We start from the raw sequence: 18,883 nt of genomic DNA, 5'->3' as shown, positions 1-18,883 counted from the left end.
TACAATGCTGACCTCTCAGCTTCCTCCAGGGCCGCTACATGCACCAACGCTCACCCTGCTTGACTCACGGACAATTCTGGTGGAGTAAGAACTCACACACACACACACACACACACACACACAGTATATCGCAGGGCTTATAAAGATGCATGCCACAACAGATGTTTAATTTACTGTATATGTACAAAAAAAAAAAAGCCAGGCATTTACTCACAAATGGAAGGGTAAAAGTCAGTTTGTCAGCATCACTGAAAAACTGTGGGAATGATGTAAAGGAATATTTTAGCTTTTCATTAGTAATTCACATGTTTTTTCTGTGTAAAACAAAGAGAGAGAGAGAGAGAGAGAGAGAGAGAGAGAGAGAGAGAGAGAGAGAGACGGACCCAGTGACCTTCTGCAGTTGTGTTTACCATGCAGAATATTCTTCTGCACTTGACCTTTCACCTCTAGAGGGAGGGGACAGAGGAAGATAGATCTCTGCACTTTTTCCATCATGTTCATGTGCAAATGTTCCTGTTTTGTGTGTGTGTGTGCGTATGAACTGTGGGAGTCAATCTGCGCGAAAGCCATTAGTGTCCTGACTGTCACTTACTGTGGGACTCACCGCAGGAGGGCACAGAGCCACTCATACGCACATCTTTCAGTGTAATATGCCAGTAAAGCTTAAATAATGCTTTCAATAGAGAAACAACACATTTTAAGCATTTTACCACTGATCAAACTTTCCTATCCAGCATTTTGTAAATTAGAAAGAAAATGTTTCTACAAAGATCATCATTTTTGAATGTGTAGCTATTAAAAACTACATATGAATGTTACATGAATGAGGCCTGCTGTACAAATTAAACCCTTGTCATTATCATTTCATTAAACCTCTAGTCTATAAACACATGAGACCTTAAATAAAAGAGCGGGTGTGATACACTGCTTACTGCAGAACATCATGGTATCATAGCCTAAGCCTTTGAATTGTGTTCAAGCTATATATTCACCAGGTGTGGGAAGGCCCAGTATTGCCTTGTTAGCACATTTGGCAATAGGCCGAGGATCAGAGATCATACCTCGTCAATATCTCTCATTGTGCCTGTGAGAAAAAGCTGATAAAGACAGAGATAAAGAGAGAACAACAAATCTGATGAGAGAGAAATGGAATAGGTAAAGAAGAGAGGCAGATAAATTGTGAGTTTTTTATTATGAGTCGGAGGGAAATGTGATACATTTTCAAAAGGAAAGTGAGATATAGAGTGTACACACACACACACAGGGGGAGGTGAGAGACTGTGAGAAAGGTTGAGGTAGGCAGCAGGATGCGAACAAAACAATATCAGCAGAATAATTCCCTGACCTCACCTGACACAAACACACCCATACACACACAAGCAGAAACAGCTGCAAATACCCCCCACTGTCAGACATGTACAGTCACAGATACATAGAACACCTGATGGGACACAGGCCATGTTTTAAGTCAGAGGTACAACAATTCTAACTAATCCTCTTAATTCTAGCTTAGTGTTTTGTTTTTTTTCCAGTTTTTTTCTTCCAGTCTTCAATACTTTAGTTTTAATAATTATTTGGTGGCTCCAATGTTTTTTTGTGGAATGTGCAATGTAGAGAGCAGCCGGACAGATGGGAGGAGGGAAGATGAGGAGGCAGGTTTTGACTTTAAAGATAGTGATGGAGATTTTGAACCTATTGCTTCTCAAGAACATGGTTTTCAATTTAAGGTGCTGAGAAAGGACCCGTCTGTTTCACAGTAATTTCACAATACACTTTCAAACCAATAATTGTATAAAAACCATTAACGCAATGAATTATGATACAGATTATTACAACTCCCCTTTGATTTCGTTTTTCAAACGTGGACATACATCACACTGCAAATCGACAGCATATCAATCTTATTTTAAATGTGATAGATTAGCCACAGTGGCTAATTGTGTGCTAACACACACTCATCAGTCATTCAAAAACTGGCTTTTAATGGGAGCAACCAAGAAAGGAATCCATCACTTTTTCAAATGGCCTCCCTCTGCTACCTACCAGGAGGTTTGGGTTACTCTCAGGAATTTGTAAGAGTTGCATAATTATTTATTTCAAAATATGTTAGTTCTCTTTAATTGAAGAACTATTTACTTGTGTCATTTTGAAAACTCTTAAGAAAATGATCGGACACTTAGATTTTGTAAAACTTGAGAAAACACTTTAAATTGTATTATCTACTAAACACTAAGATTATGTAAATCTAGGGATTTACAAATTGTATGTGTTTAAAAACAGTACTACAGCAGCTCTGTAGTTTAAAAAGTTAGGTTGAAGAGAAAGACACAACCGCTGATCTTTTAAAGACCTTATCATTTACCTCTTTTTATTATTTTATCATAGTTGAAAGATATCTTTAATATCAGCATCATCCCATTTATAATGACAGCGGTTATATGTAAATCATCAAGGCATATTCGGCTCTCACAATCCGAATATGCCTTTAGTTTAGTTCTGTGGTGGATACTGCCCTCTCTCCCATCATTTGTAATGGATAGTTTCTATTTTTAAATGCTGTCTCTTGTCCTCTCCCTCTCTGTTGGGGATGACCTTCCTGTTCTAAATATAGAAAAGGAGACACCTCTATCTGACGGAGGAAACTGCACAGTATAGGAAACCTTAGTTCTTTGTATTTCCATTCATTTACAGTAAGAAACTCAATGTTGAAACCACACGTGTGCACACACAGATACACAAACCACAATCTGCAGACTAGAATAAAAGGACTATCAACGAGGTCCAATGATTTTTCTGACACATTTGCTCTATCTAACATCTTTATTTTAATTAAGCTTTAACACAATGTTAAAGAAATATTAAATATTAAAGCTCTGAATCACATGGTTCAAAAAGGAGGAATTATGTATTCCTATATAACTACATGTGGGAATGTTTATAAAAGTCATTGTAATATTGCTAATTAAATATAGTAAACTGGCCCTGTGTATCAGAGTGCAGAATAATGCCAACCAAAATGTTCAATGTGTTTATAATATTTTCTAGAGATAAAACATATAGTTTGTTTTTCTAGAAATAAAACATATAGTTTGTTAAACGTTCTAATACAGTAGGATACTTTTACAGTTATGGTCTCTTTGGAGGAATGTTGTTGTTGAGAAGATGAAATTGTTCCAGCCTTGTTTGTAAATGAACCTGACACTTTGGCTTTAAGGTTAAAAAGTCAAATGACTTAGTTAGAAGAAATTGGGATATTAAAGTGTTTCCTGCAATGTGAACCTAATGCTGAACAACAATAAATATATCATCTCTTTTGATTCCTCTCTCCCTCTCCAGGTGGTCCCGTCCCTCTCAGGTAAACGGCGCTCTGGAGTTTTATTCCGTCTTCCTGTCACCTGACGGTTCAGAGCCTGTGCTCGTCTACAACAGCTCAGAACTTTTTGAAGACCACACCCTGCGCGACCTTACCCCTGGAACAGCTTACACCATCACACTCTCTGTGAGCCCCTTACTTTTTCATCTGTTTCATTTGAAAGGTGAAATTCATATATTAAAGCATTTGTGTGTGTGTGTGTGTGTATGTCAGGCCTGCACAGGAGGTGGATGTACGTTAAGCCCCCCCAGCCAGGCTCAGACTGAGGAGAGCACCCCAGAGAACGTTCCTGCTCCGCTGGTCACACCTCTGTCCCCACATGCACTCAACGTCAGCTGGACACCCCCTGAAACACCAAATGGTGAGAGGAAACCCACTAGATCAAGCACAAACAGAGAGAATTTAAAACAAATATATATAAATAAACATTTATCAGCATTAACATTCAGAACAATTAATTTTCTTTACTAAATACATCCAAAATCATATACATATGAACATGTTTTTATTATAAATTGAATCTAGATACAGACAAGTGATCTTAAACAGCTGAGAGATAAAACATGCAATAAAGGAGAAACATGTAACTGACTCATGATTAGGAAACTTAAAGCTCAGCTGTTAATCTAAATACACCGTGTCAGTATTTACAAGACCCCAGAAATGATAAGATAAAGAGACCTCTACCATTGCCAGTTATACCGTACGTGTGACATAGAAACAGGGGAACGTTTTGCTTTGAGTGAGGGGGAATCACATGGGTGTTCAAGATTGAGATAAAACAGTAAGACAACAAAAACAAACTGATAGATAAACCATAAAGAGAGAGAGAACAGGGACAGAAACAGAGACAGGGAGAGAACACACACATTTGAGGCTGAGACTAACGGAGAGCGGGAGTGAGAGGCCAGTGCTTCACCGAGCTCCTTTAAGTGGATGGAAAGTGCTCCCTTTTGACTGAATAGAGAACTGCAGGCTGGAAGCACATGGACTCACGGTGACTGCCTTCCTCCATCAGTGTTTTCTATTCTTCTGACCTCCATCTAATGCACTTGCATCCAGTTTTAATTCATTGCACAGACTTTGTCAGGATGTACTTGATGTACTGTACATTGGACGTGAATTTGAAATCTGACGAATGCTTTTGAACATCTAGATAAAAAAAAGTAAATATTTTCTGTGAGCAAATGTTTGAGTCTAAAGGGACTCAAAGTTACAATACATATTGATTATTAGAATTAATGATTTTCTTCATATTCACTTAAATCTCGTAATGTGTTTCATTAAAAAAGTGCTCAATTTCAAAATTAAAAAATATTTAAAATAGTCTTAACTAGCAAACATGTAATACTTCAGTGTGCCATGTCTCATGTGCTTACATTGTTAAAACAATCTATACGTTTTATGTATTTTGGAAAACATATGGTAAACAAATGTAGCTTTTAATAGTCTAGTATGCAATTGTTTATCTTTCCTGTAAACATTAATGAGGAAATGTGAGGAGAAAATGAAAGCAAAGCACTAAAAATCACAATTTAAAATCACTTTCGAAAGGCAATAAAACATGGGGACCCCTTATACCTTACTGGTTAAATCTGGACTCAGCAGTGGTTGACCTGCAAAGTTCCCAGTTGGATTCAGGCTGGGGCCGATGTTGCATTTCTCTCGGCCTCTTTTCCTGTCATCAATCTACTGTCGCTAATGAAGGTCCAACATTTCCAAAAATAACTTTAAAAAGGCCTTGAAACACATTAAAAGTCACAGATAAAGTATATACATGGCAGTACATATTACCAAAATGAATTAGAAGTACTTCAGTTCAATTCACCTAAAAATAATTTACAAATAATACAAATATGAATTAAAAAGGACTATATTAACACATGCAGAACGTGTGACCCTAATTGAGTGATGTGAACCAACTGAGGATATCAAACACCATTTCACAGTCTCTAACATACTGTACAACGCACCGCCACATATTATCAAATATTACTGCCATGCTCGTTAAAGTATACGTAATTCTATGATGCATGTGTGTGTAATGTGAATCGTGTGTGTTTTACGCTTAATGCCACATAAGTGCATTTCGCACCATAAACCATGTGATGTGTGTGCATATTAGCCTGGATAAATTACTTAAAGCTTTTCTCATCTGATGACAGAAATTTACAACAAGGAGACACTTAATCATGATTACCCGATTATCTCATGCTTAAAAAGCTTTAATTTTTGCTTAAAGGAGGGCTCAGCGCCGCTTTTTTTCATTCATTTACTCATTTTTTCACAAATGCGCAGCAACAATGACGATGATGATGGTGATGGGTTCCAGAAGAGTGAGATTCTGTCTCTCTCTCCCCCCTTCTCCCCAATTCCGCAGGGATTTGTGGGGGATAATCCTCTCGGGGATTAGGTCGGGGCAACACGCAGACAAAGAGGGGAAATAAGCCTGTTATGCATTCGCTGCTTCATTTCCCAACCTGTCTTTATTACAACCTATACTGATATGGGCTTATTCACACACACAAGCACACAGGCACGTCCGCACACATATACACGCACACACTCTCACACGCAGGTGATTGGCCACATTAAGAGCTCCCCAGATGTACCGGTAGTTGGCGTTCGTGGGGTTTTTGTGTCTTCATTTCCCTGATAGGTGTGTATATCTGTATTGAGCAATAATAAAACCCACACATGATTAAAGCAGAATAGACTCTTAGTTCTTAGCACTGATCTTTTGAGCCCCCTGTATGCATTTTTATTAAGGAAAAGCACATTTGGCACCGTGCTGTTTCATTTTTTTCATTAGGTGGATGTAATGTAATGTAATTATTGTGCCCGTGTATGTATGTGTGAGTTTCCATCTTAGTGTGTGTGTGTGTGTATCATTGTGTGCCTGTAGGGAGGGCTCACCTATTTGCACCCACATTTCAGTGTGCGTGTTCGCTCCAGTTCTACTGTCCTTTAGAGGGTCTTTATCCTCGTAACGCCTATGGTTACATTTGTCGTTTCATTGCTGTTTCCATCATTGGATCACTCTAGGACACATTGACTGGCAGGTCTGGAGCCCCTAAGTCAGTTTCAATTTGCATTGTAATCCAATGACCCAGACTGCATCCCAACATAGAAAAGCTCATTTCGCATATCCTGGACACAGTCCCAAAATGTACGAGTGACCAATGGCAACAGTGCGTGAATAAAAACAAATACATTCTAATAACAAATTGTGTACCAAACTTTAAGACATAGAGACAAAAGGTTGTCTTGTCAAGTATTTATTAAAAATAGATTAAAAAAATTGGGACATTTTCTTCAAATATTAACAAATGTTTTGTTTTATTGGTCGTTTTAATCCGGGTTATGGTGTTTACTGATGTGTTTCAGGGCAGGAAATGAATGCAACATAATGGTTATTTTTACAATGTGAAGAGAGAGATGCTCATGTAGAGTTAACTTATTTTGAGACAATAAACCCTAAAACCTATTGGCAGTCACCCAGTAACGCTCTAGTGGGAGTCGGGACGGGAGAAAGGTTTGTCATTTTATGTTTGATTCCATATATTTTATTTTTATAATCAGACATCTTCTTTTGACAGGCATTATAACCAGTTATGGTCTCTGGCGGGATGGACGGCTCATTCTGAACTCCAGTTCCTCCCAGAGGTTCTTGGTGGTGGAGGGCCTCTCTCCGTGGAGCCGACACGTCCTCCGGCTGCAGGCCTGCACAGCGCGGGGCTGTGGCAAGGGGCCGATGGTCAGTAAACTTCTTTAAAGTAAACACTTATTCATTCATTTGATAAACTGTTAGATACTTTGTGATAGATTTGAAGATAGGTATGCTTTAAAAGCCATTGCTGTGGCTTTTCTGCATAATAACCTTTGAGTAATCCGGAAGTGTTGGTAACAATCCTTAACATTTGTGAAAAAGCTCTTATTTTATTCTTAATTTTGGAGCTCACTTTTCAGTGTCTTGCTGCATAGTATTTGAACTGTAGTTGTTGCTATTTAAAACACACGTAAAACTGTACTTCTCGATTTCACATTTTCCTTGAAACCCAGCAGCTTTCACAGCATTTGGAGCAGCAACAGTTAAAGCTCCATTAAATCCTCTATTGGCTGAATCATATAATAACTACTGGTGAAAAAACCCAGCCAAAACTGATATTTTTATGATGCATATTATCCCTGTAACTAGCCAACACACACAAACATGGGCAGACATATGGGAATGCCGACTCAGGCATTTACCAAAGTGTCTGTGTGTTGTGTGTCTGTGTGTCTGTGTGTGTGCGCGTGTGTGTCACTGAGCGTCATAAAGGTGATCGATTCTCCCGGCTCAATAACGAGGTTGGCGTGGCGGCGGTGACATTTGGTAGCAAATGCCACTCCAGGCTCAACGATGTCTCTGACGACAGGCCATATTTTGGGGCATTTTTCCAATACGGACGCCATATTTAGTCAAACATTAGTAGAACAGCTGACACCATAGAACAGGGGGACAGGAGGATGGGAAGGGGAGGGGTAAGAGCAGGATAAAGGGAGAAAAGGAGAGGAAAGAAGTCAAGGGAAGGAGGGAGTTTAGGGATAACAAAGTGAAACGATGAGGAGAAAATGGTCAGTGCAAAGTAAGAAGATGAGGTGAAAGGAGACGATACAGAGAGCAGCAGAGGAGGGGATAACAAGAAGAAATGAGTCTGAAGAATCGATTGTTGAGACCGTTGAAAAAAAAGAGGAGCAGTGTGGATTGAGAGAAAAGATAATATGATTGTGGCACGAGAAAAAGAAGAAAGGAGGATTACAAAAAGTGCTTAAAATACTACAAACAGTAGTAATGTGGGCCAGATGTGATGTGATGACCCATATCGAATAGGGACAGATTCCATATAGAAGTTATGATGAGGTTAAATACTGTGTATAGTTCATACTGTAGATGCACTTGCTACAAGTCTGCTTTTGTGCTTATGGAACTACGTTTATATCTTTATTCCCTTTAAATCAGGTGGAGATACGTACATTACAGACAGCCCCAGAAGGCCCCATACTGCTTGAACTGACCAATCAGAGCTCTCGATCACTCCGAGCCCGCTGGACAGCCCCACCTAGACCGAATGGGAACCTCAGCTACAAACTGTTCTACAAAAGCAAAGGTAACGTATACAGCCATGCTCTCATTCTCTAAATCACATACAGTACATATTTACCAGGCGACAGATATTCAGAGTAATATTCTGCATTTTCAAATGTGACTGCATTTATCACACATTTGCTATTTACAACACAAATGTAGATTATGCCTTTTTTAGGAAAGCCTCAATTGTTCATTAAACCCACTGCATTTTCTGTGTGGCTGCACTTAAATTCTAGCCATACATTATACACATTGCTGTTGAGCTTTCCTCTAAAGAATTACAACTTTAATCGTATTATTTGAAGGAAATTGCTGCATTCACTGTGGTTAAAATCCTCAAAGTGTTCTGGTAGTTGTATAACCTGTTGGGCATGACTGCTTGTTGCCCCTTCTCCTTTGCCCACGTGGTCAGCTGCAGGGTCTTCAGGAACCGCCATTCCTCCATGTTTCAAACATCTCCTGGTGGTGGAATATCGATATACCTGCAACCTCCAAAATTACTCAAAAGCTGCTCTCTCCGCCTCCTCTGCCATTTCCTTTGTCTCCTTCATCTTTCCCCCTAGCACCCTTGCATCCCTCCTCAGCTGTTTGTCTTTCAGCCTCAGGATCTAACCTCCAGTGGGAAGATGGTGCTCCATCCAGCGTCTCTGCACTTCCATAAACACTCCTCACCAACAATGCCGACTTAGAGTGAAAGTCAGACATGAAATGGGAAAGTGAAGGAAAGAGTAATAAAACCAGAGTGCTGTAGAAAAGACATGTTTACTTCTTATTGACAGTGACTTGAGGGTAGAGTTGATATAAGATCCAAGAGCAAAGCAGTGGTATGAAGATGGAAGGAAGATCATATTGGTATACAGAGAGAGGAGAGATGAGAAGCTTCCATAGATGTATTAAAAAAGACTTGCAATAAAAACAATACCTGAAGAACAACAAATCAGCGGACGAGACTAACAAAACAAAAAAAATGAGACATGGAAAGAAAGGGGGGAGAAGAAAATTGAACAATATGAGAACAGGAGTATGGGGAAAACAGCAGAACACACAATCATCCATTAACTCACACATATTCACCAGGTCTCTCTCTCCTCTCAGACACACACACACACACACACACACACACACACACACACACACACACACACACACACACACACACACACACACACACACACACACACACACACACACACACACATTCAGGGACTTTGATCTGCTCCTCACAGAGGAAGAGTCAGATTGAAATGAGTGGAGAGAAGGATAGAAGAGGTGTGGAAGAAAAAAGATGGTGTTTCGCTCTAGTTACCCACAACCCCTTGATTTTCTGATACACACTGCCTTCATCAGTTCACACAAAACTGATATGCAAGTGTGTGTGTGTGTGTCCATCTAAATATATTGGATAGGCTTACGTATTGTAATTTTCAGATCTTTCTGCTTTGGCTATCCTTGCATAACCTCAATATGGAGACCCCTCTCTTTTGATCACTCTCAGTTAATCTCAGTCAGTATTCCCCTCTCTTGAACTCTCACACATTCTCCTCCCTTTTTCCTGTGTTGTTGAATGTATCATTTATGAATCACCCTTTTTACTGGTAATGACTGTAATCAATAAATGTGCCATGAAAACATTTAAATGTGCCAGAGATTAACGACTCAATAGATACAAATACTGTGTTTGGACTAAGACCTTACATGTCTTTCTTTTTGTGACTGGGTTTCTCTTAGATGGTGATGGTGTGGTGGATGGGAGCACAGTGGCTGGCAGCTGGTTGTCTGTGACTGATCTACAGCCGTACACTAACTACAGCTTCTGGATCCGAGGTTGTAACACACAGGGTTGTGTTGAGAGCCTGCCACTCAATGTTACTACAACCCCAGCAGGTAGAAATGCCAACACTCAACCACTACATTAAAGGTGAACAGCACCTGACTACACCTTACATACTGGATCTCTGTACGCAGACTTTTGGTCAGAATCATACTTAGAAAATGGTTTAATAGTGAGATTATGGCCTCCAATTTAAGGCCTTTTGTCATCCATCTAATTGTGTATGATCTGATTTAAATAGCTGTACTGTAGCTTTGTTTCTAACTCTACAGACAAACCATAAACCATTGTCACATGTTTATCTTATTAATCTAAATTTGATTGCTGTTGTTACGACCTGGAAAGATTAGTTTTATATCTTTGCTATGCAGCAAAAGACAAATGTATTCAATGAGTAGCGGTGGCAAACACAATCACACACTCCCACACACATTGACACAGTGACTTTAGTTAATGATCCGGACACATATTTTAGAATTACATCGTGTGTGTGTGTCTGTGTGCGTTTGTAATTGTGTAGAATATAGGCTGATTTCGCATACTGATAAATGTCAAAGCTGATCAGAGCATTCTGGAGATATGGTAAGCAGACAGCAACACACACACACACCTATAGACACACATTTGATCAGTTAAGCTTATGTTATCAACAGTGTTGAATACACACTCATGTCTCAGTCAACAAAAGACAGACTTCGGAAAGTTCTACTGTTCAAGTTCAAAACAAAGGCATAAGAAAGTATAAATTTTAAATACCAGACGTTTCCTCTCTTTCAATCTCTCTTTCTACCTCTGTGCCTCTGGCATCTCTTTAGACTTCTTTAAGGCAAACTGTCTTGATGCGTCCTTGTTCTATGAAAGAACAGAGAGAAGATAGTGGAGCAAGAGACAGAAGAGCAGAGGAGGAGGAGAGCAGAGAGAGAGAGAGAAGTGAACATAAAAGTGCATAGTTTAAAACGATTAGTGACACCTCTGATATTGTACCTGCTAACACCGCATGAGAGAGACACAGGCTCACCAACTGTGTGTGTCTTTGTGATGTATGTGTTTTGTTCGCGCGTGTGTATGTGTGCGCGCCTGTGTGTCAGTGAGGAAGGAATCAACGCGTGTTTCAAGAATTACACACACGCTCAGGGAATGACAATTTAGCTGATCTGAGCAGCTTGGTTCCATTACATGTTTTTAAAGCAAGGATAGATGCTATCCAATCGGAAACTATTGGTATCTGTAAATGCTACTAGCTATACAAACTGTAGTCAATGTAAATATGCCATATGATGTCCTCTTTGTTTTTCTGTCATGTTTGTATTCATGTTGGAACCTACTTGCAGCAGGTCACCATTGAAAAAGAGGTCAATGATCTCAATGGGTTTTCACCTGAATAAATAAAGGTTTTGAATTGAATTGAATTGATCTACGAAAGGGTCTTATTATAAAAAGGTAGAAACTGGAAAATGGGCTTTTAATAATTTATTTTAAACTATACATCTATCTTATTGATACAATGATGTATGAAATCCTGTTAGAGCTGTACAATTATATATATTAATCAGATCCTATACTCATAAATAATAAAAAATCATCAATCAGTATGAATGCTCAAATATTTCTACTGTTTTAGATCTACTTGTTGCTTAGTGACTCTGGCACTTTAAAGGAGTACAGTCAATCTATGTTATATATCATATATTACACTGTGGAACAACTGAGAGTAAACAAAGACAGAACTTACTTATAAACCCCAAAATAATGGACAATGCAGGCAATAAATGAAGCCTAGTCTTGCGCCACTTTTGTTTCTATGTTTCTGTTTCCAAAGCTATAATTCTCTGAACAGATTGATGGGTCAATAACTCTTTAAACCCAACAACTCACACACAAATATACACAAATGCATCTGTTGAATGTGGGCCTTTTTAACAAAAACAAAAATGCACAAAGACTGACTGAGAGACACACATGCACACAAACACACTTTGTTGGAAAATAGGGTGCTTGTGTCATGTTTTTATTTAAAAGTGTGTTTCTGTGTATACACTTAGATGCTCAATGTGATTTAAGTTGGTGAACCACTACTAATATCATATGGAACACTTGTTCAAAGAGCATTGTGAGGCTGAATCCACATGCTTGATGCGTGTGTCTTCAGAGTAAGATGTCTTCAGCAATCAGTCTTGTTGTAGTGGAAGGAAAGTGTGTGTTTGATTGAAGGGTCACTTTATACATCGGAGGGCCTACTCTTATTTCCCACGGTCAACACTACAGCCACTCTCATTTTCTCCTTCTATTTGTTGTCCTTATCTCTTTCTTTTTCTGTCTTTTCTCACATCTTCTCTGTCTCTGATAAGAGCATGGATATCGTACTGAATCAGGATGTTTTTACGGATTTTCCAACACTAGCACTTTGCTATCAGTGTCAGCTGGAAAAGAGGGGCACTGTTGAGAGAGCGGGGTCAAACAGCTGTGTGTGTTTGTGAGTGTGTGTGTATATCTGAGGGAGTAGAAAAGAGAGTGAGACATGTTGAAGTGGTTGTGTACGCCTAAATCTGGCTGCTCTTCGTGGCACTTTAAGCTTCCTTTAGTTTAGAGTGACTTTTATTTTATTTTGCGGTTGTTTGTTTGGCATCGCTTCTTTCCATTTTCGATAAAAGCAGAGAGATTTATAGATGGAGAGCAGGTAGGACGCAGATGATCAATGAGAAGTATGTCAATGTAACAGTGGTACCTTCTATAATCTACATTCCTTGGGATTTGTTGTATACTTCAGCGGTTCTCATTCAATCTCTCCATCCCCCTTTCATTTTCCTCCGTCCCTTCTTCATTACCTGTTCTTCTTTGTTTCCTTCACAATCCCGTCTCTCTTTCTCTTAAAGCCCCAGATGGGTTGTCGCCTCCGAGTTTGACCCATGCAACTAGTTCCAGCCTGAATGTTTCCTGGTCCGCTCCTGCCCACTCCAACGCACCGGGCCCACTCCGTTACAGCCTGCAAATGAGGACATCCCCTCAGAGGCCTGGTGTAAGGTGAGAGAGAGATTAAGATGTATTTAGACGCCAAACAAGTGGATACATTTGGACACAGTTGTCCACAGCACATGCCAGTGGTGTGAGACAGAGGCATGCAATAATAAATGGCACTAAGAGAATGACAGACACATACAGCACTCTAAGATATGTATCGCATATATACGCACCTTAAAAAATGTGTACACACTCATATGCATACACATGTACATATAAAGGGCTACATTATACAGCACATCTGAATATGTCACATCAACATGACAGACCATCAGAAACACAGGGAGGAATTGAGCACGAGACATGGGGGGTAGAGTCAAAAAGACACAAGAAAATCAAAGAGCAGGGCAGAGAGAGGTAGAGAGAGGTAGAGAAAATGTGATAGAATAAAAAGAGAGAGCGGGTGTGCATCTGATATGTATTCATTACATGCTTCCTGACAACAAATTGCAATTTAATCCAAGAAGAGGAGGCTCTCATTCTGTGGTAATAAATAAATGACTAGCTACATGTATTATATATCAGACAGCCATGCCCTCCTCCTCCTCTGCTATGGAAATCTCATTGTTCCCTGATTTATTCATTCATTCATCCCTTCTATCCATCTGATGCTAAATGGTCAACGGTCCCTCATTTATGACAATATTCTTTTATTTTGTCCCAGATTCCTTTGTAGGGTTATAGATAAGGGTTCAGGTATTAATATAATAAAAGCTGTACAAATACTTGACATGTTTCCAATTAAATCACTGTTAAGTTACCTTATGAAACTTGTCCATTGACACTTTGATAACATTACATCTGAAGTACAATTCATTTAGAAATACATATTAGAGCACACCAAACAGAAACAACATATGTGGAAAGTGATATGATTGATGATCTTTAACACTTTCAGAAAAAAAAAACTGCGATATAGAGTTACCACAAAATCTTCGGTAAAAAAACGTTTGATAATGAATATAAATGAACCGCTTTATTTTTCATATCTGTGCTATATTTATTTACTACCTTTGCATCGCGGACCAAAATTCCTTCACAATCCACCATTAAAGGGTCACTGCATGTACACTATGATTCGCTAGAACCAAAAAAAAAGGGTTTCTCCATGTTATCAGCAAAAGTACAGGTCTGTTCTATATTTTAATGTTGTCTAACACAAACATGCAGTGTTAAATGTCTGGCTAGCAAATGTCATTGTAACCATGAACTGTAGAAATTAGCTGACCAACACATCCTGGGGAGCTGTCCAGCGCTGAACCTCCATAATTAGGGATTCAAGAGCAAAAACAAGACATGGGGGTTAAAGTTTAAATATAAATGTAGAAATGAAGACAGTAACAAATATTTGTGCTCAGGACAAAGGGTATCCATAGCAATGGTAAACTACACTTTGCTAAGTAGTGGTGAAAATGTGTTTTCAATAACATTTTTGTCATCACAGTGTCAAGTCTTGCTAGGGATTTACCCCAACTGCTTGGATTCACATGCAAAGATAAACCCTTTTCTTGACAGTAATAATACAAATGATTGATTGACTAATTAATTGAGACGTGTTTTTCAGCAAATGTATGTTTCTCTCCTTTGACTCTTAGGCTTGTGGAAAACGCAACCGACACCTTTTCCTACCATGTAGAGGGCCTCTCACCGTTCACCCAGTACGTGTTCAGAGTGGTGGTCTCACACACTCATGGGCAGACAGTCGGCCCCTGGGCCACCCTGCGCACCGCGGAGGACAGTAAGTAGACTTACAGACACAAGTGCACACAAGAAAAACATTATTCTTAGAGGCATGCATTTGTTTCAATGCACACATGCTCAAGAAACATTTTAAATAACTATAAAAAATAGGAACTAACTTGTTGGTGGTCATATAAACACTCAGCACTGCTGTTATATAGAGTACCTGTTGCCATTTCACAATGAATTGTGCGGCCTGGGTGCTTGTGTCAGCCAAGTGACTGGATGGCAGGTGGCTGGCAACAGCTGGTTATTAGTTGGCCTCTGCCGTCAGTTGACTGTTTGTGTGCTGAGTCAAAGTTAAAGTCCGGGTTTTCCAACAGATCTCCTGATTTTAGGTGATGATCTGAACAATAGGCTTTCACATTAAACATATGGCCTTGGAAAAGCAGAGCCTCTGCCCATCTTTTATTCTCTGAAAGTCTCCAGGGTTTCATTTCATAAAAGTGTATTACTTCCTTGCTGTTGGTGGAGGTGGTCAATCAATTAGAGAAAATTAGGAAGAAAGACAGAGACCGAACTTATTAAAAATGAAATTTAGGGACAAGCAAGTTAGAGTGAAACACGCTGACAGTGAGATTTGCATACTCTAAGGTGTGTGTCTGTGTGTGAGTGACCTAGCCAGTGTCATTGTGGGCTAATTGCTGTAATAGAATCATATTAGCCACTGGAACAGCCTCCTCAGTGCAAAGTTATAAATTAATTAGTACCACGCTATTATCACATACATTATCATTAAGCAGCTGAGATTTGCATACATAGGATACATGTGCATGTATACACACATAAATGTGTATGTTCACATGTATGCGCGGTGTATGCTATGCATAAACACATTCACATGGACACAACACCGATGCATGCACACACAAATGCAGTAACACAATTGCAGATATTTAGGATACGTTAAATGATAGCCCTATGCTTTTCTCATTGCTATTCAGAATTGATTTCTCTGCAGCAAACACGCACAGAGATACACACACATACACACTCCTTCTCAAACATACTGAGCTTTTGTAACACATTCGTTCATGTTTTTAACCATCATAGATAAGTTGGGCAGTTGTGTTCGCTTGTGAGTTTTCATGCGAGACTGAGAGGTGCGTGAATCTACATCCCTCTCTCAGTGTGTGTGTGTGTGTGTGTGTGTGTGTGTGTGTGTGTGTGTGTGTGTGGACAGTAATAGATGTGTCCATTCGGTCACACTGTGCCCCATCGTTCAAACCTCCATCCCTCTCTCTGCCTCTCTCAGGCCCCCTCACACACACACATACACAGACACACTGAGAACATGTGTCATACAAACACACCGCCTTGTCGTCCGTATCAATCACACACCTCCTCATGCTCACAAGCAATAACACATAATCATGAAGTTTCATGCAGACAAGGCTCATCACTAAAGCACGTACACAGCCTCTGAGGCTGAGACAGTTTAAATTGTACAGAAAAAGAAAAAAAACATACGAACACTTTATCTTTTATGCTGCCGACTTCCATCTCTGTTTATATGGAATAGAAGTTTAAACAAATCTACAAAATAAGACTTAACCGCGCATCTATAAGCATAATCTGTTTCTGGTTCTGATAAATCAATCATTTTAATAGACGTAGAGTATATAATACTACATGTGTCTTTTTATGATTATGATTATTTATTTTTACATAATAAGAGAATACATGATAGGCGCGGAAGCTTTTAATCAGAAGGGATTTAAAACCATGACAGGAAAAAGCTAAGTGCAGCCCGATTGGGTTTTGCATTGATGTGTAATTTGTCGCCATAAACCCACCCTCTCTTCATCGTGGCAGTGAGAGGAAAGGAACGGATGCATTCCTCTCCTAATCTTCTCTCCCACATGCTTGAAAAATATTAACTGTAGAAAGCATTTTATTCTTTTTATTCAGTATAATAGCATTTATCGTTGGACCACCAAAAACATGCATTAATTCAAGTTACATGTAAGGTAGATATATATGCATTTTTGGAATTGTCCCCTTTTGGAGTTCCCATAAACCTGATCTGTTGTAGTTGTAAGATGTCCACTTTGTTACTAAACTGTTAATAATATATGGTTTGTTGACGTGGACCCTTGTTAACAATATGGATTTGAATATATGTTCACCTCGTTAATTTGATCCCTTCTCGCTTTTATGGATGTTTTGATTTTTTTTGTATTTCCTATGTCTCTCTACTTTTGTCTTACCTCTTCCTTTTTCCTTCTTCCGCCAACTCTTTGTGCTCAAACATGAAAGACAGGTTTTAGCTCTTGTATTTGACGGACCAGCCCTTAAGAATTTACAAGTGATAGAAGTGATGAGAGATCGAGGAGAGAATATAGAAAAAAACAATATAAGAAATGGAGAGAAAAAATGGTCTGAAAAGAGAAATGGAGGGGGCAACAAGGTAAAATGAGGAATTGTGGAAAAGACAGGAAGAGAAGAAAAGAAAAAGGCTAATGACAGAACAGAGAAAGAGGGAGACCCACGCTTCCTCCTTTCCTTTTTATCATTCCATTAAAGTTTTATATCCATCTTTTTAATGTAATTTGGTCCCTATGAATTCCTGCTGCTGCAGAACAGACAGACGGCTCCTGTGAACATAAACTCTAGCCGTGTTGGACAGCTCCCTTTGCTCTGTCTACTCCCATGTTCACACAGGCCCAGTGATCTAAGAATGTGTGTGTGTGTGTGTGTGTGTGTGTGTGTGTGTGTGTGTGTGTGTGTGTGTGTGTGTGTGTGTGTGTGTGTGTGTGTGTGTGTGTGTCTTGTGTTATGGGAGTATGAATAAAGCACAATTTTGACAAAATGATCTTAGCCAATCAGTCTAGAAAGAAAGAATGTGTGTGTGTGTGTGCGCGAGAGAGAGAGAACATTAAAGAAGCACTGTTTTACTTCATTTAATTTAATGCAGAAAGTGTGAGAAAGAAGACGTGTGAAAGAGGAAAAAAAAGAAATTATTGAGTAATGACAGGACACAAAGAGTTCCTTTTATTTAATGATTGAGTGACTGCATTAATAAAATAGTAATAATCCCACCTTTTCTCCCAGAATTCAGTTAGTGTTCCCAATTAAATCTGGAAGTAATGTTAACACAATCCCATTGCTATTTTGCATATCAAGAGATAACTTGAATATTTGAAGTACAGTTTTATATTCTCATTGAATGTACCTATATTTGCACATTGCTCTTTTAAATATACTGTAAGAACCAAAATAAACATGTCTGTTAATTCCCCACCAGTCACATATCTTCCGTAATATTTTGAGAATGTCTTTACTCAGGTTCCCTTATAAATCTAATCCACACCAACATATTTCCACATTTTATTTTGAAAGCCATATAATACTGTGAACTTTATCTTTTCTTTCTGGAGTACATAAATACATCAGAAGGTTATCTGGAATTAAGTAAATCACTCAAAGTAGTCAGTGTCTGAGAAGGGTATTGAATATTTTTGAGTGATTGATGTTTCAGGTATTGTGATGTTCGTAGTTACTTAAAGGCTAATGTACTTCTCATATGTACTCACGATGTTATGGATACAAATCAAGCTCATGACCTTGGTCATGCATCATCCTCTTTCTGAATGCCTCTTCAGCGTCTCCTAAAGCAGCCATGATATTAAATAATCTGCAGAAAAAGTAAAGATATGAAATGCAATGTAAATTCCCGCCGTATTACTTGTCACGTTTTGACACCGCGTCGTAAGCATCTTGATTACACTAAAGCTCAGCGTTTGTCCTCATTATGACTCTGAGGAGCCTCGACTCACCTTCAAAATCC

General features: G+C 39.0%; 1 protein-coding gene across 1 annotated transcript in view; it reads left to right on the top strand.

Moving 5' to 3' along the window:
* Nucleotides 1-18,883, top strand: part of ush2a (Usher syndrome 2A (autosomal recessive, mild)) — a 166,447-nt gene that overhangs the window by 76,374 nt on the left and 71,190 nt on the right. Inside the window, exons 43-49 of the mRNA XM_010792799.1 lie at nt 3,337-3,499; nt 3,587-3,734; nt 6,973-7,130; nt 8,376-8,523; nt 10,233-10,388; nt 13,209-13,356; nt 14,949-15,091. Coding sequence (XP_010791101.1) covers nt 3,337-3,499; nt 3,587-3,734; nt 6,973-7,130; nt 8,376-8,523; nt 10,233-10,388; nt 13,209-13,356; nt 14,949-15,091 — 1,064 coding nt within the window. The remainder of the gene's footprint in view (nt 1-3,336; nt 3,500-3,586; nt 3,735-6,972; nt 7,131-8,375; nt 8,524-10,232; nt 10,389-13,208; nt 13,357-14,948; nt 15,092-18,883) is intronic.

The sequence above is a fragment of the Notothenia coriiceps genome, unplaced genomic scaffold (assembly GCF_000735185.1).
Source record: "Notothenia coriiceps isolate Sejong01 unplaced genomic scaffold, NC01 NC01_scaffold00036553, whole genome shotgun sequence".
NCBI lineage: Eukaryota > Metazoa > Chordata > Actinopteri > Perciformes > Nototheniidae > Notothenia > Notothenia coriiceps.
Note: the sequence above shows the minus strand (reverse complement) of the source record. Positions and strands in the feature narration are given on the sequence as shown.